General features: G+C 45.8%; 3 protein-coding genes across 8 annotated transcripts in view; 1 reads left to right on the top strand and 2 right to left on the bottom strand.

The window, feature by feature from the left end:
• The window catches only part of MEMO1 (mediator of cell motility 1), a 34,635-nt gene extending 28,433 nt beyond the window's left edge, over positions 1-6,202 (bottom strand). The window contains exon 1 of the mRNA XM_089529789.1: positions 5,823-6,202. Coding sequence (XP_089385915.1) covers positions 5,823-5,883 — 61 coding nt within the window. The 5' untranslated portion in view covers positions 5,884-6,202. The remainder of the gene's footprint in view (positions 1-5,822) is intronic.
• Positions 6,203-13,758: 7,556 nt separating this feature from the next.
• Positions 13,759-22,563, bottom strand: DPY30 (dpy-30 histone methyltransferase complex regulatory subunit). 2 transcript variants are annotated; one of them, XM_089529779.1, is made up of 5 exons: positions 22,286-22,563; positions 21,055-21,117; positions 20,916-20,963; positions 16,656-16,798; positions 13,759-14,049 (listed from the first exon to the last, which is right to left on the bottom strand). In XM_089529779.1, the coding sequence occupies exons 2-5, from the start codon at positions 21,088-21,090 to the stop codon at positions 13,977-13,979; spliced, it is 300 nt and encodes a 99-aa protein (XP_089385905.1). In that variant the 5' UTR covers positions 21,091-21,117; positions 22,286-22,563; the 3' UTR covers positions 13,759-13,976. The 2 variants fall into 2 exon arrangements, with proteins under 2 accessions (XP_089385905.1, XP_089385906.1); XM_089529780.1 differs by lacking the exon at positions 22,286-22,563 and adding an exon at positions 22,154-22,215.
• Positions 22,536-24,558, top strand: part of SPAST (spastin) — a 48,334-nt gene continuing 46,311 nt past the window's right edge. For all 5 annotated transcript variants that reach the window (XM_089529777.1, XM_089529775.1, XM_089529776.1 and 2 more), the window contains exon 1: positions 22,536-23,405. In XM_089529777.1, coding sequence (XP_089385903.1) covers positions 22,967-23,405 — 439 coding nt within the window. In that variant the 5' untranslated portion in view covers positions 22,536-22,966. The remainder of the gene's footprint in view (positions 23,406-24,558) is intronic.

Below are 24,558 nucleotides of genomic sequence, written 5' to 3'. Positions count from 1 at the left end.
AAATTATCATTTTAATTTAGTCACAGAATTTTAATCTGACTTAGTAGCCACCCATTACTTGTAACTGCCCATCTTCACAACCTCTGAAATTCCCCTGCAAGACATCTGATATGCACAAAGAACTTGGAGATGAGACTAATGTGCTCCATTCATTTCATGTTGCTGTAATAAGATTTCTCCTTTTCCAACTCCCAAACTCTAAGCTTGTCCATGTACTGGGAAGCTTAATCCTGCTTCTAGTGGAAATGACCCCAACTTTATTAGTAAACCACTGAAAATGCAAAACATGTAACTGCATGAAGGAAGAGAGCCAGCTATAGGGTTTTGTTTTTTTTTAAAAAAGAAGAAAAACACACTACTCTATTATAGGTTTCTCAGATCTAATGAAGACAGAGAAGTAGCAGCCTAGACCTCTTTCCTCTTGTCCTCATAGCTGACAGGATTCTGGAGTCTTGTCTTTCCTATTTTTCATAGAATCAGAGAGTTGGAAGAGACCACAAGGGCCATCCAGTCCAACCCCCTGCCATGCAGGAAATCCAAATCAAAGCATCCCCAACAGATAGCCATCTAGCCTCTGCTTAAAGACCTCCAAGGAAGGAGACTCCACTACACTCCAAGGGAGTGTGTTCCACTGTTGAACAGCCCTTACTCTCAGGAAGTTCTTCCTAATGTTGAGGTGGAATCTCTTTTCCTGTAGCTTGTATCCATTGTTCCGGGTCCTGTTCTCTGGAGCAGCAGAAAACAAGCTTGCTCCCTCCTCAATTTTTCCCAACACATCCAAGGAATCTGCCACCAGGAAAATTCCAGGCTGAAAATATGCCGCAGGGATTTGAGTTCCTTGGACTAGGCTCAGGGTACATAGTATTCTTTTACAACAATACGATGCAAAAGGCTGCAACTCCTATTTTAAATGTATTATATTGCTTTGGAGAATCTCCTAAAAGGCACCCAGTCCTGTCTGTTCTTTGAAGCTAAGCAGCATCAGCCCAGGTTAGTACTTGGATGAGATAGCCAATGAAAACCAGGTGCTATAGGCTATACTTCAGAGAAAAGAACTGCCAAAACCACCTCTGAATATTCCTTGCCTAAGAAAACCCTATGAGAAATTCATGGGATCACTGTATCTTGACAGGCAACCTGAAGGCACATACACACATATTATTTTAAACTACCTTAAATTGTTGTTTTACTATCTGTATGCAAACACACTTCTGATACAGGGTAGGATATAAACATTTTAATAAAGAATGTGTTGAAAGAAAGATGCTAGCTGCAATGCCCTGAGAGGTCAGCAGACAGGATCTTTGTGCTGCTGGGAAGAATGAATGTTTGCACCTGGTGAGAGGATTTGTGGAATCTCCTAAATCAATGGGCTTTGAATGTTTAGAGATTTCTTCTCATTACTTAATGGACAGGGCAAAGTGCAGTACAGGTGGCCCAAAAGAAATTAAGCCAAGCATCCAGGGGTCTACACAATTCCTATTAGGTGCCTAGTAAGTACCCATCACAAGAAACAACTCCATCACAACTCCTGAATCATGTAGGTTAGCATTCTAGGTTCTAAATATACATAGTACAAATAGCCAATAGCCACTGCAAGATTTATATGCTTATCAAGCTTTCTGCTATACATTCTTTCTATATATGGTATTTGTAAAATTAAGAGTGAAATTCCTAAGCCTACTGACATTCAATCAGAGTTGGAGGAGACCACAAGGGCCATCCAGTCCAACCCTCCTGCCATGCAGAAACCCACAATCAAACCATCCCTGAGAGATGGCCATCCAGTATCCGTTTAAAGACCTCCAAAGAATGAGGCTCCACCACACTTCAAGGGAGTATGTGTTCCTCTGTTGAACAGCTCTGTCAGGAAGTTCTTCCTAATGTTTAGATGGAATCTCTTTTCCTGTAATTTAAACCCTCTGTTCTGGGTCCTGTTCTCTAGAGCAGCAGAAAACAAGCTTGCTCCAGCCTTAATATGACATCTCATAAAATATTTAAACAGGGCTATCATATCACCTCTTAATTTTTTCTTCTCCAGGCAAAACATACCCAGCTCCCCAAGTCGATCCTCCTTCGTTAAGTTCTTTTGTTAGTTGTTTGGAGGCAGAGAAAAACTATGGTTGCCTCTTTGGATGAACTCTCTACACTTCTGAACTCTTCCAAACCTGCAACCTGTTCTCTTGATCCAATTCCTACTCGTCTTCTAATCTCTATAGCTCCCTCCTTTCTGCCCTCGCTTCTCCATATCTTCAATCTATCTCTCTCCTGTCGGACCTCAAACATGCTCTCATTTCCCCAATTCTGAAAAAACCTTCTCTCGACCCCTCCTCTTTGTCTAGCTATCGTCCGATTTCTCTTCTTCCTTTTCTTTCTAAGGTTTTGGAACGGGTTGTTTATTCTCACTGTCTTGAGTTTCTTGAAGCCAACTCCATCCTCGATCCCTTTCAGTCTGGTTTCCGCCCAAGGCATTCTACTGAGACAGCTCTCACTAAGATTTCGAATGACCTTTTACAGGCCAAGGCTAATGGCCTTTACTCTGTTCTCATCCTTCTTGATTTGTCTGCTGCCTTTGACACTGTTGATCACTGTCTTCTAGTTGATATACTTTCTGACCTTGGGTTCTCAGACTCTGTTCTTGATTGGTTTAGATCTTACTTGTCAGACAGATCTTTTGCAGTAGTTGCAGGGGGCCAGACTTCTTCTCCTGTTCCCTTATCTGTTGGAGTTCCCCAGGGCTCTGTTCTGGGTCCCCTTCTGTTTTCTCTCTACACACTGTCCTTAGGAAAACTCATTAGCGCTCTTGGCTTTTCCTACCATCTGTATGCCGATGACACCTAGCTTTATATTTCCACCCCTGACCTTTCTCCAAGGATTGAACAGCAAGTTTCGTCTTGCCTCACAGCTGTCTCGCAGTGGATGCGCCATCTGCGTTTGAAGCTCAACATGTCCAAGACTGAGCTTCTTGTCTTTCCTCCTAAGCCCACCCTTCAACACTCCTTTTCTGTCTCTGTGGACAACATTTCTATTCAACCAGTCCAGCAAGCCCGCAGTCTTGGTTTTATCTTTGACTCTTCTCTGTCGTGTATCCCTCAGATCCAGACCACAGCCAAGGCTTGTCGATTCTTTTTGTACAATATCGCTAAAATCCGACCTTATCTCTCCGCCTCTACTGCCAAGATCCTGGTCCATGCCCTAGTGGTCTCACGACTTGATTATTGTAAAGTCCTCCTGGCTGGGCTTCCTCTTTCTCACCTCCGTCCTTTAATCTCTGTTCAGCATTCAGCTGCACGCATTATCACTTCCACCCACCGCGCTGACCATATCTCTCCTGTGTTGGCATCCCTTCACTGGCTCCCCCTCCCTTTCCGCATTCAGTATAAGCTCCTGCTGTCCACGTTTAAAGCCCTCCATGGACTGGCCCCTCCTTACTTATCAGACCTTCTTTCTCCTCACCTTCCCACCAGGGCCCTCCGTTCTGGTAGTCAAGGTCTGCTGTCCCAGCCCAGGATTTCCTCTGCCCCATCTCGGATTCGCCCCTTTTCACTTGCTGCCCCTCACTCCTGGAACCTTCTTCCCCCACAAGCAAGAGCCATCACTTCTTTAACCAGCTTCAAAACGGAGTTGAAAACCATCCTGTTCAGAGAAGCCTTCCCAGGCATTGCATAATTGTTGCTTACTACCTGTTTATCAAACCATTTCCTGTATTGCTATGTACTGTATATGCATTATCCTACTTGAGAGTATGTATTTTCCCTGGAAGATTAACCATCCATCTGCCTTGGTCCAGGCCTTGGAGGTAGAGAGGAACTGCTGGACCTCTTACCCTTTCTCTCCACCACTCCCTTCTCCTTCTGTGTCATGTCTTTTTAGATTGTAAGCCTGAGGGCAGGGATCCGTCTAGCTAAAAAGATTGCATGTACAGCGCTGTGTAAATTTACAGCGCTTCATAAATAAAGGTTAATAGTAATAATAATAATAATAATAATGAGGTACACACAGGAAAAAATTGTTTTTGAGAATGTACCCATCCTATCCTGCAGAGGGCACTTCTGCACACACTACTATTTCCTCAGTGGGCTAGAAGACACAAAAGGGGAGAAACACTGACAACTGTTCCAGCCTTATCTGTTCTTATTTTAGATGGCACTGGAGAGCAACTGACATATACTGTACACTGCACAGCTAAAAGCATAACTCTCCTCCACATTTCCTACATCCGTATGGCTTTAAAAAGCAAATTATGGTTCAGAAAAGCTCTTTCCCCCAATGGCGCACACAACCACTAAGTCCTTGAGTTTTTATCTCGGAGCATTATTTTGGGTGCGTGTTTGTTTGTTTTTTAAACCTTTTCATGATAAAACTGCTCCTTGGGGCTGTGAGATGACGACAGGCGAGAAGGTGCCTACTAGCTGGATCCGGAGCTACAACTGCTGCTTTCCCATCATCCCTTTCTTCCACCCCACCCTCCCTGGCATTACCCTAAATGACCCCCACTCATTCACATCTTCCTTGGTTCCTTAACTCTGCGTGAAACCATTTTTTCCCTGGCTCCCCTTTCCCCCCTGCTTTATGAGAGGCACCTTGCTGGAAAGGCGCTGCCAGGCTGCTCAAGGGGGAGTTATAAGGGGGGGAAGAGGAGAGATTTCCCCGGATGCAGCAGGATTTCTTTCTCAAATCCCCTGGAGCCTAGCCGGGGATCCAGCTTCAGCAGGCAGAGCATGGTGGGGGCGAGAGAGAGGAGGAAAGGGGCAAAGGAAGCAGCAGCGGAGGAGCTTCTAGGAAGAGGCCTCCACATGAAGCACTGGTCCAGATCAAAGATGAAGGGAGGGCGAAGCAGGCTCTCTTCTCTCTCTCAGGGTGACCAGACGTCCTCACCGCAAAGGAGGACCAGGCACCCATCATGCGGAGGACACTCAAGAGAACAAGTAGCACCTGACCAAATAAAGGGTTAAAACACACAGAAATATAAATGCATGCTCCTCAGCCATGCTCAAAACAGAGGACATTTGGGAATCCTTCCTGAGCAGAAGGTGGAAATGGAGGACCTCTGCTGGAAAAGGAGGACATGTCTGGGCACCCTGCCTAGCAATATAAACCCAGGCTTCTCAGTCGTGCTCAAAATGGAGAGCGTTTTGCCATCCCTCCTGGAAAGAGGACTGACATGTAGGGGGGCATGGCTGGGAAAGAAGAAAGAAGGGGGGACACCCGGTCATCCTGATCATATAAATAGAAGCCCATGCTTCTTGATTGTGCTCAAAATGGAGGGCATTTGGGGCAGAAGGTTGAAATGTAGGGCATGCCCTGGGGGAAAGGAGGAGGCCTGGTCTCCCTGGCCTTGTGTTGCCCCTCAGGCGTTCGCCTTCGGGGGGCGCTTCTTGGCAAGTCTCCTCCATGAACCCTAAAGAGGTGGAGATCTGTCTGTGCCCACAAGAGAAGCAGGAAGCTGAGCCGGGCACAGAGGGCCTGGGCACCGTTTGAAACTTGGGCTGAAAGGTACTGAGCCGCTCTCTCTTTCTCCCAACCCCCCCCAGAGCCCCCCATTCTGGGGCCACACAACCTCCCCTTCCTCCCTTTCGCCGCCCAGAGCTTCCTCTTGAAGGGAACAGGAAGGCTTCGGCCACCATTTCCCCTCTCCAAGAACAACACGCATTCCCTCTTCCTTCCTCGCTCCCTGCCTCAGCCACACTGAGGAAACAATCCAGTCTGAAAGCGCCTTAACTAATGCGCTCCCAAACCGGGTTTTCCTTCAGTGCGGCCGCAGCCTGAGCCCCCCTCCGCTCCCGGGCGAGGGAAGGGTGCGACGGGGCTCCTCCCATTACCTGAGGCCGTGTACCAGCTGCCGGCGTGGCTGGCCTCCCGGCAGAGCACTCGGTTGGACATCTTGGCGCCTGAGCCGCCTATGGTGTTGGGGAGCGGGAGAGGAAGGAAGGGCGGGCGGACCGACGGACGGACGGGCGGGCGGCGTCGCTGCTGCTGCTGCTGCTGCTGCTGCTGCTGCTTAATCCGGCGCCCCGGCGCCCTCCCCCGCCTCCTCCGGCAGAGGCAAAGCCCCCGCGAGGGGGGACGGCGTCGCCGGAAGCACCGCCAGGCCGAGCACAAGGCGGCGGCGGCGGCGGCGGGGACACAAAGGCCTCTGCGCCTTCCTCCTCCTCCTCCTCTGCCCCGGTGGGAACCTGAACAACGGCGGCGGCCGCCGCCGGGTCTGGCCTAACTCGGCTCTTGTGGCACAAGCCCTAAAGCAGCGCGGCTCCCCATTGGTCGGCGAGAAGGAAAAGCCGGCCGGCCATTGGGCGAGCCTTCCCCATTCGGCGCCGTCGCGGCTTCCCATTGGACAGCGCTCTGAATAGGAGCCTGGCTATTGGCTGTGGGGAAGGAGGGCGGGTTCGTTGGCGATTGGTCGAGTTGAGTTGCCGTGGCGATGGCTTCTGGCTCCGGTGATTGGCGGGGCTGAGTTTCCGAGGGGAAGTGGCGATTGCTGGGAATGTCGAAAGGGGCGGGGTCTAAGGATGTCGCTGAGGGGCGGGGCTTGACTGTGGAGGCGGTGGGCGGGGCGTCGTGGGAGATGGCAACCCGGAAGGGACCCTGAAGGAGTCTTTGTGGTTCCATCACCTCAGAGGAGTCCCTGAGGAGGGTGGCTCCAGTGGCCTTTCTCAGCGCAGAAGAGGGCCAGGCACCACAAAATGGAGGACGCGATGCAACCAAAGCTAAAAACGCTCCCATGAATGTAAACTCAGGCTGTTTGGTCATACTCAAAATGGAGGGCATTCAAGAAAAGTGGAGGACATGGCTAAGCAAAAGCTAAAAACACGACTATGAATATGAAATCCATCCTCAAAGTGAATGACTATAACAATACAGTTTAGTAATAAGCCCTTTTCACCAAAGTCTGGTGCATTAGAATATGCGCAGCTAAGCACAATACAACAACAAAGCTAAAAACACGTCTATAAATATAAATTCATGCTCAAAATGAATAATGATAACAAAAAAGTCCTCTTCACCAAAGTCTGGCGCGTTAGAACACATGCAATAAAACACAACGAAGCTAAAAACACTAAACAAATTCTACAATTTTAAACAATTATACATTTAAACAATACAGTTCTACCAAAGTATTGTTTAAATGGAAATAAATTCATACTTTTTATGTAACATACAAGAATGAGTGAAAGGTATGTTATCCTGTATTATTTGAACTACTAGTATCATTCCACTACGAAGAGTATGATAACAGAAGGTTTGCAGACAGTTTCCTTGGCTGCTACAGGCCCTTTTCTGAACAGTCATAATGCACAACAGCATGCAAAGAAGAGTGGGGCATATATATGTGTGTGCGCACAGAGAGAGAGCATGATAAAGCTTGGGCTCTTCATCAGCCTTTTGCTCATCACCAGTTCTTCCTCTAGAGCAGACATGCACAACTTGGCAGTAGGAAGGGGCCAAAATTAAAATAGGCTAAACTTCTTTGGGCCACAGATGGGGTTTAATTAAATATTAATTAATTAATATTAATTATTAGTAATTAATAATAATGCATGTGATTAATATTAATTCTATCCTCATCCTTCTCTGCCCGGCCCTCTCCTTGGGAAAAAGCAGAGCAGTGGAGGAACCTGGCAGCAGGGCCAGCAGTTGCCTGTTCTCCTCATCCGCATGTCTCTCTCCTCAGGAGAAAGCAGAGCAGTGGAAGAGCCTTCAAGGGCAAGCGTTTGCCCTTCCTCCTCCTCCACATGTCCCTCTCCTCAGGAGAAGGCCAAGCAGCAGAGGAGCCTTGAAGTCAGACTGACCCAAATTCTTTGGTGGGCCACATGTGGCCCCTGGGCCATATGTTGCGCAGGCCTGCTCTACAGTTTCAGTGGGTTGTCACTTTTCTTTACCTCTTGACTGCAGGGCTGTGTGGATATAGCAAAGCCACTGTGAGGGGATTGCCATCACCGTTTCTCACATTATGGCTAACCCCCAAAGCACAAGGAATGTAGGGAATCTTGGCAGTGGGAGTATTTAGGGACACCAGCAAAGCAGCCATGTGCAACCCAACAGCTGCTGCTAAATATTCTGCAACATTGTGAGACTTTATATTTTTGCAACTCCTTGGAATGGCTAAACTGACTGAGTTGGCCCCAAACCAAATTGACCATAGGCACAGGGTTATAAAAGGGAAAGTTGAGCTAGAAGCTCATCTAGCATCCAAAATGGAAAGGCAGGAGACAATTGTCAACTGTAGCCAAGTCCAAGTGTTCACTTATGAAAACAGTATGAACTCTTAGTTTGAAATCCTGCAAGTGTATAAACATATATTTAATTTTTCAGAGTTCAATATTCCATCATTGGATTATTGGACTGAAGTTGAAAATGTTATAAGTTTTACAGCCAGATGTTCTGTTCCACTTTCATAAGATGAATCAGGATCATGGTGGTGGGCTATGCAAACACAGCCATTTAATTTATTTCATCTCTTTGCCCACCCCATTTGTTATATAGTATATTACAGTATTGAACCACTGCTATTGAAATACCAACAGCTTTCAAAGTCCTCTGGCTGATAAGACTGAACTGAGAAGAGGTGGGGAAATTAGCTGCTGTGTTATTAGAGAGAGGGCAGGAAAAGGAGTTGAATGGCAAGAAATGAGATGGATGGCCTGTAGTTAGCTGTGCCTTGCTAGGGAATCCATTTCATCTATTAAATCATGACAGGTACAAGTTCAAACAGGCATACAACTGCAAAACACACATATCTTTTTAATGTTGATGCAGTAGCCCAATAAAAGTTTTTTTGTTCAACTTGTTTCTCAGTTACGGTGACCCTAAAATTCACCTATCATGCGGTTTTCTTGGCAAGATTTGTTCAGAGGGGGTTTGCCTTTGCCTTTCTCTGAAGTGGAGACAATGTGACTTGCCCTGGATCTAGGCTTGCTATATCCCGCCTGGGGGCGGGACTTTCACGGTTTGGGGCGGGTCCGCACGGTCCCACCCCGGTTTGGCCCCACCCTCGGGATTCCCCCCTCCAGCGAGGCCCTGGAGGTGGCTCCGTGATTGCAGAGCCCTCCAAGGCCTCTCTGGGGCTTTGGAGACGCTGTCTCCCAGGCCCCAGAGAGGCCTTGGAAGCTGCTCCGCGGTCGCGGAGCCCTGCAAGGCTTCTCTGGGGCTTGGGAGCCACTGTCTCCCAGGCCCCAGAGAGGCCTTGGAAGACTCCGCGGTCGGAGCTCCGGCCGCGGGGTCCTCCAAGGCCTCCGCAAGGCCAGGGAGGAGAAGGAGGCCGCTTGCCATCGCGGCAATTGCCGCGATGAGGAGCGGCCCCTGCGCTCCTTCCCGGCCTGGGAGCAGGCCGAGGCTTCCTCCTAAGCTGGGGAGGAGAAGGAAGCCACTTGCCACCTCTATATGGCTGTTTGTGCTGCACTGGAACTTGCTAAAATGATCACTTTAAGGAAATACAACAATGGTTTCCAAGACCCAGATTCAACAGAGATCAACTGAGGGAAAGAGAAATGCTAACAATGAAATAAAATTATTCTAATGCTTAACTAATGTAATATTGTTAAAGCACTGTTAACACTTTAACTATAATTTTTGAATAATAAATAAAAAGGGTTCAATGGAAAATTGGTTACTGAACGTTTGTCTGAGGCTGCATCCACACTGCAGAAATAATCTGATTTGACATCACTTTAAATTCCATGGCTCAGTGCTATGGAATTCTGGGAACTGGAGCTCTGATGTCACAACAAACTATAATTCCCAGAATTCCATAGCATTGAGCCATGGCAGTTAAAGTGGTGTCAAACTGGATTATTTCTGTAGTGCAAATACAGCCACATTTTAGATATGAGAGCAAAAAGAACACAAGGGAGAACACAAAGGATGGGGAGAGGGAAATCAGGGATATTTCTAAGGGTTTGGATGTACAACCATTAATATGCAGATAAAATCAAAACAAAAGAAGTGTAAACTCAGTGATTTCAGAAACTGTCTTCACTTGTGGATGAGCCATCTAATATTTTAAAAACATCTGAGAAAGCAGGATAGTACAGGATTAACTAGGGATGTTGTCCCGGCCAAACCAGGAGAGCTGAAGTGTATACAGCTCTGTCTATAGCTTTCTCCCTATTCTTTCTTGGCTCCTTTGGGCTTCTCCACTTCAGCTGTCTGGCAGATATTCCTGTTCTACATGCTGAAGATGCAATGCATTTTGCTGTGTTTTTGTCTGGTATTCCCTCAGATAACCTGGTAGGGGCAGGACTGACCACATATTGTCCCTACTGTGATGTGTCTGTCTCTCAGCTAAATGTAGCCTGCTATTCCAAAAAGGTCAGACTGTTTTAAAATGCTTTATAGAACATGCAGTATGCTTTCTTCCTTGTCTTGTCTTTTTTGTGTATGTACATGCAAGATAGATGAGCCAGCATGGCATAGTAGTTTGAGTGCTCGACTATGACTGGAGACCAAGGTTTGATTCCCATCTTAGCCATGAAACCCACTGGGTAAACTTGGGCAAGTCACATGCTCTCAGCCTCAAGGGAAAACAATGGTAAACCTCCTCCGAACAAATCTTGCCAAAAATAACCACCCCAACACCACCATAATAGGTTTTTCTTGGGGTCACCATTGAAAATGACTTGAAAGCACACAAGAATAACAACGTGCAGACAGAAGAAGTGATGGGAAAACAACAGTCTGGAATGTTAGGTTTCAAGATTAATTGGATAACATTAAACATTAGAAACTGGGATATTAATACACTACCATAAACACTAACAATCAAGATTGTGTAATTCTTTATCATAAATTTGCTATTTAATATGCTAGGTCCAGGACATGCTGAGGGCTTTTAGAGTGTGGCATGGAGGTTGTCACTGCTGAATTTAAGGTGGAAAATTTTGTTATTAGCACCTTCAAAAGGTTTTGCCCTTTTAAAGGTACCTTCCTCTTATCTTGACACCCCCCCCCCCCCCCCCATGGACCACAAAGCTCATAACTGAATTGTTAACTGGGAATGCTAAGAGTCAAACACATCTAGGGATTGTCAGGGTAGAACAAAGGGCATCAGATGTATTCCCACACTCTCAGTAAAATTATTGTAATTATTTTATATGACACAACTGTCACTTTTATATAGGCTGTGTAGTTTATTTAGTATAGGTACTTCTGAACAGTTATCTGGCTGTCTCTTCTCCTTGCTTAACCTGCACACACTGTGAACCTCCACTGTGGATATTCCTCCACTTGCATGGTTCGTCAAACTCCATCTCCCTGTTATTGCTGGTATTATTTCTGAGTCATATATATCATTGCCATAGTAGCGAGACATAAAAATTGCCCAATACTCACCTAAAAGCATCCTCTGGGTTTATTTTCACTAAATAATGGGTGCAGGATCACAGTGAGAGAGGAGCGATCTGAAGCTTGAATGAGAGGAGGAGAAATCTGTCATAGCAATGGTTGGAGCCTTCTTCTCTGCAGAAGCAATGTGTAAGGAGTTCATCAACTGCTGTTTAAGAATGTGCTTTGCTTGTGTATTAGCAAATGGATATATATATATTACAAAACAGCAAAATTAGCCAGAGCTCTTTCATCCCAAATAAATGTACTCTGCCTTTGATTTGGGAATCACTTAACAATTTGAAGATACTATATATGAGAAAAGTGAGAAAAACAACTTATTTCTAAAACAACCATGGATGAGCATCACAGGTATGATAAAGTGGTCTGCTTTGCCATACCTCCATGGAGGGGGCAAGAAAGATAAAGGCAGATGTTATGCTTTTGAATATATTGTACCCAGTGGGATAAGGCACTATTTAGGCATAATTTCATGGAGCAGTATGTCTGCAGAGCTCAGAAGATATGCCTGTAACTTCATACATCTAAAATCTGTTATAAGTTACACGGTGACAGAGTGAACACTGGCATGCCTTTTCAGGATATTCTAAGTATGAACCCTAACACAACCTCTTTGACTCATTCTTAAGGAACTGGAACAAGGAAAGCATTTTATGAATTGTACTTAATTTTTGTCAAGTACTACAAGAATTCCTTATACTCCCTCATGCTGGTAACCACACTAGAACAACAGAAAGGCAGCTACACAATATTAATTGTATGTATCAGAAAAGCAAACCCCATTCAGTGTTGTTTGGCTTTCTTGTTTCCATGACTGTAAGAAACAGAGTTTGTCTTCTTGCTTCAAGTTTCTCTACGAAGATGTGTGTATCAAATTCTTTTTCAATGTACAACTGGTGATTCAGTTTTTCTTCAACCTGTCCTTTCAGGGTAACAGGTGACATATCATATTCTAAGCAATGTTGATATGAATGACAGATGAATTTTGAGGATGATGATAGCACAGTATTTACTCCCAAGACAGTGCATATGTGAATTAAATGTAACTGTCACACTGAACTCACTTTGTATATATAAAACTGTTTATATTAAGACAGACAGAATGGATGTCATCTAATCCATCTGTGTCTCCTTTGACTGGCAAGTAGCTCTTTAGGGCCTTATGCAGAGATCCTGGTTAATCTGGCTACAAGATCGTATTGAACAAACGTCAGAGCCAGACCTAGGATATATGAGCATGCAGAATATTGCTTTATTATTGAGCAGTGGTCTCCTTCTGAAGTCATCAGAAGCTACAGGAAGATCAAGTTAGCCAGCAATGTGTGCTCTCCCATTAACTCAAGTGCCTATTTAAAATCTTCTTTATCTCATTGCAACCAACAAGATGAAATAGCTAAATCCAAAGATATCAGTTTAAAAATGGGGGTGGTGGGTGGTTGAGGATTATTACTAAAACCAGTTAGAAATTAGTCTCCCATTTAACACTTCTTATATATTATTAGGAATAGGTATGATTAAATCACACTAGTAACTATAGTAATCTGTCAAATCCACAATGCAAAATTAATTTCCAATGCGTAATCTGTAGGCAGTATATGTTTATATTACTAGATATAAGCCCTGCACCATTTCAGTAGAATAGGAATAGCTTAATAAACAATATTCTTCCAAGAGGTTTGAGAATTCTGAAAGCCTCACTCTCTGAGGAATCTTTAGAGAAAGGCCTAGAGCTCTACAATCTGAGCATCTTGGAAACACTTTTCAGGAGGCTGGATGAGAGACCAGATTGCTCCTGGGCCCTCAGTAGAGACAGTATTATCAAGATTCAGATGCCAATTTTTGACATAGTGGCTAAAGCATTGTTACCATCTAGTTAGATGGAACACAGATGTCTAAAAATGGACCAGCCCTTGGATTAAGCAGGGCCTCCACCTATAAATAATTCTTCATGATGAAAGGGTTATTTAATAAGACCCATTCCAAGATCTTTCCTTGGATAACTAGCCTTCAGCTGTATCCTGGGTGGAGCTGTGAAAGCTCTAGCTTAAAAGCCTTCAATTCCAGCTTCAGAATTGCCTGTGTGTATGTTCTCCAGCTCCATGACTCATGTTACGATTCTCAGCTGCCTTGCTTTCTGTCAGACCCTGTGCAATAAGAACACCAAGCTCTTTTTTGCATCTTGCTCTTAGAATTAGATTTACCAGGATTTTAATTTTTCCATCTCTGTGTTGGCATTGCCTTAATCAAGATGCTTTTATTTCATACAAGCTGAAAAGGCTACATCTAAATAAGTGACATACTCTGGTGACTATCTTATGCAGAGCAATCCCATGTACTTGTAAGGCCCAAAGAAGCCAAAGAGATTTAAGCACTTGTGTATAGGACTATGACCATGGAATAATTAAACTACTCACCTAATTGAAATGTCATGACTTTATTTTGGACGCTTTTGTTTAAATGCTAGCTTAAAACAAGGAAGGATATAAAACGCAAGGTATGTTTTTTAAATAATACAAGAAAAGGTTTAAGAAATCCGTATATTAGGATTTTGGTTTTGTCAGATTTATACACCAGTCAATGATTCATGTTTATTTAACATATATGCTGAGCAATCAGATGGTCCTCTTTGGATGAAATTAATTTCGGTCCTCATACTGTGCCTTATTTTTTAAAAGATATGCTGCCAGATATTCAATAGGATTTGGTGGTCTGAAAAGGAAAAAAGAGAAGTAATTTCTGACGTAGCTAGTTGAGGTATGTGTTTTATTTCAAGATATAATGTAACCAACACTTGGCACACCCAGACAAGATAGTGTGTAAATCAAATCACTTGCTAGCATATACATCTCAGTCAGAAGATCATTTTTATATGTTATCTCTCGTATTTTACAGAGAGAGGGACCTTATTGTTGACACAGACTATAGTCTAGTGGTGGTACTGTGTGAAGCCAGAGAGAAAACTCCCCCCCCCCCCCCAAATTCTTCCTATCTTTCATTGTGTAGTATCATGTTTTGTCCTCACATCCCATGACTTCTTACCATACCCTTTGTCTGAGATAATTTAGGTTCCCTGTTCCCCATTAACACACCTTGCATTTTATTCAGATTAATAGCATCCTGTTTAATGCTGCATGCCCTCTGCTGCTAGCTTGCTTGGATATTTTTTTTTTTTTTTTTTTTTTTTTTTGCTGACTAAGAAGGAAAGGGTTTCTCTTAATGGTCAGCATGGAAAATGGGGATTGAGGGAGGAAAGACAAGCTACTCTGACCCCTCAATTGGCATCTCACTCTGCCTCTGTGCCAGCTGCAAAGGAAAAGAAGACCCTCCTTGTGATCCCTCCTGGTTCAGCCAACTTAGAAAGAGAAGGACAGAGTAGTCCATTAGTCTTGTGACAGTCCCCCGTGTTTTTTCTGCTAAACACATAAAGGAGAGGGCAGGAGTAGGAAAGACTGCAGGTTAGATAGAAAGGCAACAACTGGCAGCTTTTCCTGGGCCAATGGTTTCCCATCCTTATACAGGCTAAATTTTAAAACTGTAAAGAATGGCAGATCTGTTTCAGTTATTTGGTCTGCTTATTTTTAACTTGCAGAAAGTGAATTTCTAATGAGACATTAATTTCTTAGTAGTCCAGTCAATAGTGCTTTAATTTCCACAGTCAGATTGTCTATTCCAGCCCTTTTCTGCTTTGGGAAGGGAGAAAGAGAAAACTTCTTAGCTCTTCTCTGGACATAAAGTAAAAGGAAGGAAAGATCTACAGTGAGGTTCAAATACTTGACTCTTAGAACTTCCACATTAGGCTACCCCCTTCCTTTCCTTAAAAATTCTATCAGTAAAGGGAAGAGGAGAAATTGGGATCCAGTAACAGTACTCTACCACTAAGAAAAGCAAGGATAAAAGAATCCTATGGACTTAACTGGTTTTAAAATCAGACTGCATTTTTCTGTTTACTGTGACTGTTATGGTCACTGAGGGACAAAGGCAAGAGGAAAGATGTTGCTTAAGGCCAGAGTGGGTGGCTGAATGGTGGAGAGAATTTTGGAATGTGGTGTGTGCAGGCTTGGAGCCAGAAAGGAGATATGATAAACAGGGTAAGAGTGTCCTTGTGAGGCTGGAGTGTTCACGCTACATCTATTATAATATCGGTTAACACTCCAACCTCAGCCACTTTTAAACAGTTTATCATGTCTTCCCACCCACCCTGGCCTTAGGTGACATCTTCCCTCCTGCCTTTGTCCCTCAATGACCAATTAAAACTGAAGTTACCTCATCACCATACCCACAAGTTTTGCATTTGTAGGCTATTCATACAGTCTGATTATAAAGGTCTTTCCTGGGGACCAGTTCACTCCATATATCTGAGGAAGTAAACCAAGTCTAGGAACACTTCTGCTACAATTTCTTTCACACAGTTAGTTAGTCTCAAAGAGGCCAGAAGATCCTTTGCATACTCATATTCCAGACTAATACAGCTTTGTCTCAATTCTATGTCAGTTATAGTGTTCAATTAATGAAGGCTATTGTCATACTAAACTGCTCCCACATAGGTAAAATAAAGTCTCTGAAAACTTATCCTCTTCGCATTTCAAGTCATCCATTGTATTCTTCAAAAAAAAAAAAAAAAAAAAATCAGATGAAGTGGTAAAGTTGCATTTGGACTACACTATTTTAAAATGTGGGGAGGAGCTCACATGAAAAAGGCTTCCATACTCCCCACCCAAATCCTTTAACATAGGTAACTAGCACAGTCAGAGTGTTGGTGTTTTGTATGAAGGAGTGTGTGTGTGTGTGTGTGTGGGGGAGAGAGTGAGAGCCCCAGGCTACAGTTAGAAAAAATCATAGAATCATAGAGTTGGAAGAGACCACAAAGGCCATCCAGTCCAACCCCCTGCCATGCAGGAAATCTAAACCAAAGCATCCCCGACAGATGGCCATCCAGCCTCTGTTTAAAGACCTCTAAGTTGCTGTGGCATTAATACAGAATGATTTCTTTTCATTATGTTTCTGTTAATGAAGCCCAGAGCTCAGAAAGTGGCTAATTCATTACAGTTCAAACATACCCACCCAAATTAGTTCATTACCATTCGTGTTGCAATTTTTAACAGTAATTCTTTGTTTTTACATTAATCAAAAATAACTAAAATTGTCATCTTTTAATTCCTTTGAAAAGTGCATCTGTCTGAATGCTACAAGCTGCTGGCCAATGAAAAAAGTTTATCCAAACAGAAATTTGCCACCCTATTTGGTTTATATAAGAGCTAGGTGTAACATATCCAAGTATATGTGACATTTGTAAAAGCATTAACGTATCACCATACCTTTCCTTTGCAAGCACCGCAAGTCCTTGTAGTAAGATAGGCACTACCGTCTGATCCAGATAGGCACGTGTAGGCAATGACTGAAGATCTACTTTCTGCTTTGATGTTTTCTCTGCATTTGCTTTCTCATTTTCCACTATTCGCTTAAAAATATAAAACATGCACTTCATTAAGATAACACAAATGTTTTAGTTGAAAGTATCAAGTCATGCATTTTAAGTAAACTGGCCCTAAAATCACAGAATCATAGAGTTGGACGGGGCTTCAAGATCCATCTGCCTACAGGATTGCCTTCACCTGTATAATCATCCCGGTACACTCAGGTCCTCTAGGAAACATTTGCTCCAATCAGCCAAGACAAACCTGGCAACAGTTTCCCAAAGGACTTTTTCTTCTCCTACCCCCCCCCCCCCCCCCAAATTGTGGAATGCCTGTCAGAAGAGATTTACCGTTGAGTGATTTATCATTGAAGATTTACCACTGAGTAAAACTCTTAGAGTGCCTCCACATGGCTTGCTTTTAAAGCTCTACAGCAGGTATTTCTAAGTGGGATTTCTAGTTCCCAAGGTAAAGTTCTGTTGTATCCAAAAGTACACAAAAATATGCAAAGCACATAATAAAATAACATCAACGTGAGTGTCTATATTTTTGTACACAACACAGCATTGTTTTGTAAACCCATGCCTGAATAACTGCACTTTTTTTTTTAGAACAGATAACACAAAACTCATTTATGGGGTGGTTTACATTTAGTGACACATGTACACATACGTCTCTCTCTTTGGATGGGATGCAAAGAGATATTCTCTGGCTCCCAGTGTTCCTCTAACCCACCCAACCCCTGCAATGGCAGTCAAGCACCAGGAGGGTCTGCTGCTGCTCTGCAGCCTAATGGTGGGGAAGAGAGGAAAGCAGTTCAGACAATGAAGATGTGGATGCTCTGAAGCCCCCAAGTCAGAGAAAAGGGGGTGCATTCTAACTAGCATAACCCTGGCGGGATACAAACCGCCGCTTTGCGGCATTCCCCCGCCGGCGCCATTTGCTCCGTGCGGGAGCTGCAGCAGCCAAACCGCGCGGCTCCCACACGGAACAAAAAAGAAGCTCCATTTCTGAGCTTCTTTCCGCGGTGCACTGATGACGTCGCGAAGCGCCAAGGGCGCATTCATGACGTCATTAGCGCCACAACACGTCTGGACGCTGTAAAGATGGAGGCGCCCATGTGGAAGGGGCGCCGCCATCTTGTACGTATTGTATACGTACTAGGGTTAGGGGGGTGCGGAAGCACCGCCCCTTCCTAACCCTAGTACGTATACAATACGTACTATATGTTAAGGAAAATGCAACATGGGATATACAGTGAAAGAAATAAAACTTGTATGTGAGAGTCAGGGTGACTCAGCAGAAGCAATTAAGAGCCACACAGGTGTAGAAGGTAAAGCAATTAACAAGTCCTAAATGCCAAGGACAGAAATGCAAAGTGGATAATTGAACACACCTGTGAATTGTTAAGTGGTCAAGGCTGAGATGATGAAATCATTAATTGAGGGATGAACCAAGAGAACCAATGAGAGTGGATGTACACGCCCACTGGGTGGATACTGACAAGAGTGGGTGGTATGATCCAAGGACTAGAATAATGGCTATGATTCCTAATGTATTTTGTGGGTAGTAGTAGTGGGTAGTAGTTGTGGAGGAGTATTGTTGTATTGGATAGTTTTGGAGCTGTATATAGTAGAATAAAGTAGATCTTTTATATAAGACTACTGAGTTGTCTGGTGTCTTGAGTGAAGAGACAAGAGCCAGCTGGATCCTGAAGAAGTGAGAAGACTTCTGTGGAAGCAAGAGTGAGAAGGCTTGGAGAGTTTGTCAGGGTCTTCAGCCTATTCTCTGTAACTCTGCTGCTTTAGAGCAAAGCTTTAACCACTGGCCAAAACTGGTCAGCGCCGGTGCGTAACAAGGTGGTGAGTTCGAGCCAGAGGTGAAGTGCTACAACTCCCATCATCCCTGACACTATATGGCGGTTTGTATCCCGCCCCTGTTCCTTTTGCCCCTCTGAGCTGACACCAGCTGCTTCTTCCTGATCTGAACTACCTCCCCCTCCCTCTTTCCCCAGCAGTAAGCAGCAGCAGCAGGGCCCTTCCACAGTCTGAAAGCCATCAGAGTGAGCAGGACATGCAAGTATGCAGTTAGAACCTTATTCTCTGCCTGCTCAATGCAGGGTCTCAGCTTCATTAACACCATTTAATTAATTTTTCCCACAATGAATCCTAGAGAACATGTCAACACTGGACGATATCACATGACTGAAATTGGAAGTATAATCCAGTGTCATCCTGAACGCAATCATGCGTATTTACGTTATTGTGCGAAAGGTTATCAGACGCATTCGCTCGCATTCCGAACGCAATCACGCATCAATCCACACTTAAGTAAATTCGGTGAACTAGGGAATTCACAAATCCTATTCCCAAGCTACTTCGCATTCAATGCGGTGTTGTTTGGTGTGATATGCATGTCTGCTGTGGCCCGGGTATTCCCCCTGCATCAATTCCCATGATCCTCCATTTCGTTTTGGCTTCCAGGGCTCCTAGGTCTTCCCCGGCAGCTGGGAGGAAAAGCAGCTGTTTTTGACAGGAAAGAGTGGGGGGGGAGGCTCTCCATGAGGCGCCCTGCAAGCTCTCTCTCTGCTCAAAATGGTGGGCTTGGGGCTTGCCCTGCTCCTGGCCCCTTGTGCCCCTCAGGCACCTTTTTGCCTTCCTTCCTTTCTCCCTCCAGGGCCAGGGGGCTTCAAAAAGAGGGGAAAATCCTCCCCTTTTTTATTAGCCCCAAAGGGTTGTTCTCCTTCCCTCATTCCTCCTCCTTTGGGGGGTGATGGAGTGGGGCAGCCTAGGGAATGGGGGTCTGTTTTCCTCCCCTCAGGGGCATCGCTCTGGGCTCACAACAAACTCCAACTCCCAGAATTCCATAGCCTTGAGCCACAAAGAGTTAAAGCGGTACCACACTGGGTTATTCCTCCAGTATGGATGTAGCCTTAGTCGCCAGCTTTGGTTCCTGCACAGCTTCCCCCCCACCCCCCCGACAGCACCATTACCTTCAACGGGACTACCAAAGGGCCAGGTTAGAACCAAGGAGGACCAAGGCCCCCCACAACATGGCTGCAGAAAAGCTCTGCCTAATGGAAGGGACTCTGTCTCTCCCCCCCCCCCCCCCCCGGCCAATAGCTGGAGACTTAAAGGCACAGACACAGTGTCTCTCTCTCACACACAACCATCTGGAGAACCCCCCACCCCGCTTTTTGGGTTTTCTTGGCAGGTTTATTCAGGTGGGATTTTCCATTGCCATTTTCTGAGGAGGCTGAGAGAGCGTGACTTGCACTGAGGAGGCTGAGAGAGTGTGACTTCCATCCCTGCCTTCTAGAGCCATAGTCCAATGCTCAAACCAAGCACAAGGTTGCTTTGGACTGATTTTGAATTGGTGAATTGCCTAGATAACATGAAATGAGGGGTAATGAATGCACAAATAAAGTGCATTGCCTAAATAACCTGAAATAAAGAATTATGAATGACTAAATAACGTGAATTGCCTAAATAATGTGAAATAAGGGGTAATGAATGAACAAATAATGTGAAACAAGGCAAAACTACGGGAACTGGAGGCAAGCAGGAAGTGTAAAAAGGTCACGATCCAATTCTACTCTCACTGCGCCTGTGCAAGGATACTAATTTTGAACTCTAGACTAGGAAGGGTACGTACTCATATGATAACTTCTTTTGCATTCGCACTACTTTGGCTTTGGGGTGGGCGCTGTGTTCTTCTATGCGTTTAACAACCATTTGCATCCCTACTTTCTTTTTTTTTCGAATTTGGGAGACATTCCTCCCATGTGATATCGTCCACTAGCAACCTACCATAAGTCATTATGTCCCCTCCCCCCATCAACATAGAGGGAACATAATGACTTATGACAGGTTGTCATTTTCATTATATGTGTATGTACCCACATGCCCTCAGGTAGCCTGTTGACTTATGGTGACCTCATGAATTTCACAGGATTTTCTTAGGCAAGGAATATGTAAGAGATGGTTTTGCTGGATGGTTCCTTCCTCTAAAATATAGCTCACAGCACCTGAGATTCATTGGCAGTCTCCCAGTAAAGTAATAACCAGGGCTGACTGTTGTACATTTAAGCAAATTATGCAGGACAGTGCCCTAATAGGTCCAGCTTTAACTAAGAATAATTCTAAGGATGATATTAGTTACCTCTACGTTTTCTGTTAGGCCATACTCCGCATGAGGATTTTCAGGAGCCTGGAAAACAACACACACAATTTAAAAATGAAAAACAAGTATTAAAAAAACAAATAATATTATGGGTAACTGTTTATGCTTTTAGCATCACCTGTGGCTGGGCCTCCATGATCTGTTCCGTGTCCATGATGTGTAGACTTTACCAAAGGTAGCCCTGGAAGGAAAAACACAGAAAACATGTTGCCATTTACATTGCCGTATATTTTAAAAGCTGATACGCAAAATATCTCCAATGGTCCAAATGCTGTGAACAACTCCTATCAGCATGAATCTTACAGAGCAAGAAAATTACACCGTTTCAAAGTCCATAAAAGAGACTCATGCACACTTACCCTAAGCAGGCTTGGTTTATTCCAAAGGGTCTCATTCCCAAGTAAGCAGGATGGCAGCCTTCTGCGTGTATCCTAGGCTGCATCCGCAGTGTAGAAACAACCCAGTTTGACACCAGTTTAACTGCCAGAGCTCAATGCCATGGAATCCTGGGATTTGTAGTCTGTGGTGGCACCAGAGTTCTCTGGCAAAACATCCCACCAAACTACAAATCCCAGGATTCCATAGCATTGAGCCCTGGCAGTTAAAGCCGTGTCAAACAGCATTATTTCTGCAGTGCGGATGCATCCCCTTACAAAATCTCTTACTTTTATTACACGGCTTTTAAGAGCAACCCCAAAGAGTCTCTGTCAGGGAGGAAGCAAAGAAAAGGAGACGACCCTGGTCCAAAACACACTGCAGGAATAATCCAGTTTGAGACTGCTTTAACTGCCCTGGCTCAATGCTAGGGCACTTTGGGAACTGTATTTTATTGTGGAACTAGATTTTTGTGACAGAGAAGGCTAAATGTCTCACAAAACTACAGTTCCCATGATTCCCTAGCACTGAGCCTGGGCAGTTAAAGCGGTCTCAAACTGGGATTGTTCCTGTTTCAGACCAAAGCCCGTCCACCTTCTCAGCCAACCATGAAAAGCGTTATATACCACGCCACACTGCTATAGCGGTATGAAACCACTTTAACTGCGATGACCGCCTCCTGTGGAATTATGGTCTTTGTAGTTTAAGCAGGCCTAAGGGCTCTCTGGTCGAGAATTCTAAACGGCCCTGTCCAAACTACAAATCCCAGGATGCCTCAGGAGGCAGCCGCAGCTGTGAAAGCGGGACAAGAGCGCTATAACAGTGTAGCGTGTGATATTCACCTGAGGCTCCTGGGCTGGAAAGGGATGAGAGGCGAGGGCAGGGGTCCCAGGGGTGTCTCCCCCCCTCTCCCCTTGGAGGTTTCCAAGCGACAGCCGGGCCTCCTTCTGTCCAGGCTCCCCCCAAACTCTTACCTCGCTTCGAAGCTGAATTCAGGAGAGAGAGCGTCGCGAAGCAACGAGAGAAACAACCGTCGCTCTAAGCAGCAGAAGCAGCCTCGGACGTCGTGAAAGGCCGTAAATGAAGGAAGGGAACTGTCGCAAATATTCTCCGGCCGCGGCGGTTGAGGGGAATCACGTAACAATGGAAGGGGCGGGGCTTAAGGGGAAACGGCGGTTGGTCTAGGCCTGAGCTAAGCGAAGCAAAGCAGTCGAGGGACGCATCCTCAAGTGTGTAGGAACGTTCCGCTTTAACTGCCTCGGTTCCATGCTGTGGAACTCTGGGAAGTGTAGCTTGCCGTGCCACCATTACTATTATTATTCTCATTATTAATAACAATAATAAGCGTGTGGAGATATTTCGATGCGCGAAATGAAAACCAAGGAAACCTAATAGTTCCCCTTCGGCAAGGCTTTCTCCGCCGACTACATTACCCAGAGCGCACCGCTTCTAGTAAAAACGGCGCGTTCCTGAGCGTCCTTTATGGCGCGAAGGGCATGACGGGAGTTGTAGTTTCCCCGCGCTCGGGCCCGTTTGCGCAGGCGCAGACCGATGACAAAAGGCCTGGTCCGCGCGAGGGAGGGAGAGCGTTAGGGCTGGAGGGGGCGATGGCAGGGCGGCGGTGGCTGTTGCTGTTGTTATTATGGCGGCGGTGAATGAATTCCCCGGGCGGGAGAGGAGGGAAGAAGAAGCAGCAGCAGCAGCAAGGCTCGGCAGCCGCCTCCAGCTCCCAGGCTCCTTCCTCCGTCCCTCAGGCGGCGGCTGCTCCGCCTCCTGCTTCTCCGGCTTCTCCCCACAAGCGGAACCTCTTCTACTTCTCCTACCCGCTCTTCGCCGCCTTCGCGCTGCTCCGCTTCCTGGCCTTCCAGCTGGGGCTGCTCTTCGCCTGGATCTGCGAGAGGCTCTCCCGCGGCGGCGGCGGCGGCGGTGGCCGGGCCCCCCTCTCCATGGCCGCCTCCAAGGGCAACCCGGGCAGCAGGAGAGCCGCCGCCGCCGCCGCCGGCCTCGGAGACGCTCCGGAGGCGGTCAGGGCCTGCCACAAGCACGCCTTCGAGTGCATCTCCACCGCCCTCCGCATCGACGAGGACGAGGCCGGTAAGGACGGGCAGGAAGGACTGGAGGAATGACCCGCTTTGGCACCGCTTTAACCCTTTGTCTGGCTTTCTGCTATGGAATTCTGGGAGTTGGACTGGATGGCCCTTGAGGGCCCCTCCTCCTCCTCCTCCTCCTCCTCCTCCTCCTCTAGGGTTCTAGGAACCGGGGTTATTTCTGCAGTGCGGACGCAGCCTTTGAGTCTTCAAAGGGGCCTTGAAGCGCCTTTGAGACGACAGCAATAGAAAGAAAGAAAGAAAGAGGCAGGTAGCCTGGGCTTCTGTAGGCTTAAGCCCGCTTCCGGAAAGATGGGCCCGAGGCCCTAGGCTCCAGTCTAGGAAAGCTCACGGTACCGGCTTCTTCCTTCCATTTCGTCTCAATGCAAGATGCCTTTGCTTTTGCAGAGTGACATGGCTGTGTCTTTGGAAGCTCTCAGTCTGTCTTAGGGATAAGAGCACAGAGTGCTGCGCTCCTATTAGTCTCTGGCTGCCATTACAAAGGACTAGAAGGAGGAGAGAGTTGGAGGGCTTCATCATCGCCCCCCCTCCCCCCAGGAAGAAAGGGCCGGGGGTGTTGTGTGCAGAAGGGCTTGTGACAGGAAGGACTAGTGGGCGGAGTCCCTTTGAGGGTGGCTGCGCTGTGAAGCTGAAAGAGACCTCTTTGTTCTGGGCTTTCATCTCAGCTTTCTTGTTGCCTGTCAGACTCCAGCTTCTGAGATGCTGAGTTATTTCCCTAACTGGCAACGCTGAGGAAATAGGATACCTTTAGCATGGGCTTTCCTCACTGTCTAGCTCTCACGTCTGCAGATGGTGATGGGGAAGACCATGCTTTAGAGATGGTTCTCGCCTTAGTCTTCGGAGGTATATCTTTAATAACAAGACTCCTGAGAATACTGTGGATGGCCAAGAACTCAAACAAACAGGCCCTAGGACAGATCAAGCCTGAACGCTCCCTGGAAGCCAGGATGACTAAGTTGAGGCCACATTGTGAGAAGGAATGAATCATTAGGAAAGGTAGAAGGTAGCAGAAAGAGAGGGGGACCAAAGGGCCTGAGCCTGCGGGATCTGAGCAGAGGATGGGGACAGGAGGCCCTGGAGATGTCTCATCCATAGGGTTGCTATTAGTCGAGGTCGATTTGAGGGTAGTTAACAACAAC

Source organism: Sceloporus occidentalis, unplaced genomic scaffold (assembly GCF_023333645.1).
Source record: "Sceloporus occidentalis isolate IW3139 unplaced genomic scaffold, rSceOcc1.0.p SCAF_6, whole genome shotgun sequence".
Classification (NCBI taxonomy): Eukaryota; Metazoa; Chordata; class Lepidosauria; order Squamata; family Phrynosomatidae; genus Sceloporus; species Sceloporus occidentalis.
This window is presented reverse-complemented; position numbering and strand designations above follow the sequence as displayed.

Bases quoted from the DNA above. Each gene is read 5' to 3' on its own strand.
- DPY30 (XM_089529779.1), bottom strand. From the start codon at position 21,090: ATGGACACGGAACAGATCATGGAGGCCCAGCCACAG. The intron at 20,964-21,054 runs GTGATGCTAAAA...GTTGTTTTCCAG, and splicing joins TCATGGAGGCCCAGCCACAG to GCTCCTGAAAATCCTCATGC. The intron at 16,799-20,915 runs GTAACTAATATC...TATATTTTTAAG, and splicing joins GCCTAACAGAAAACGTAGAG to CGAATAGTGGAAAATGAGAA.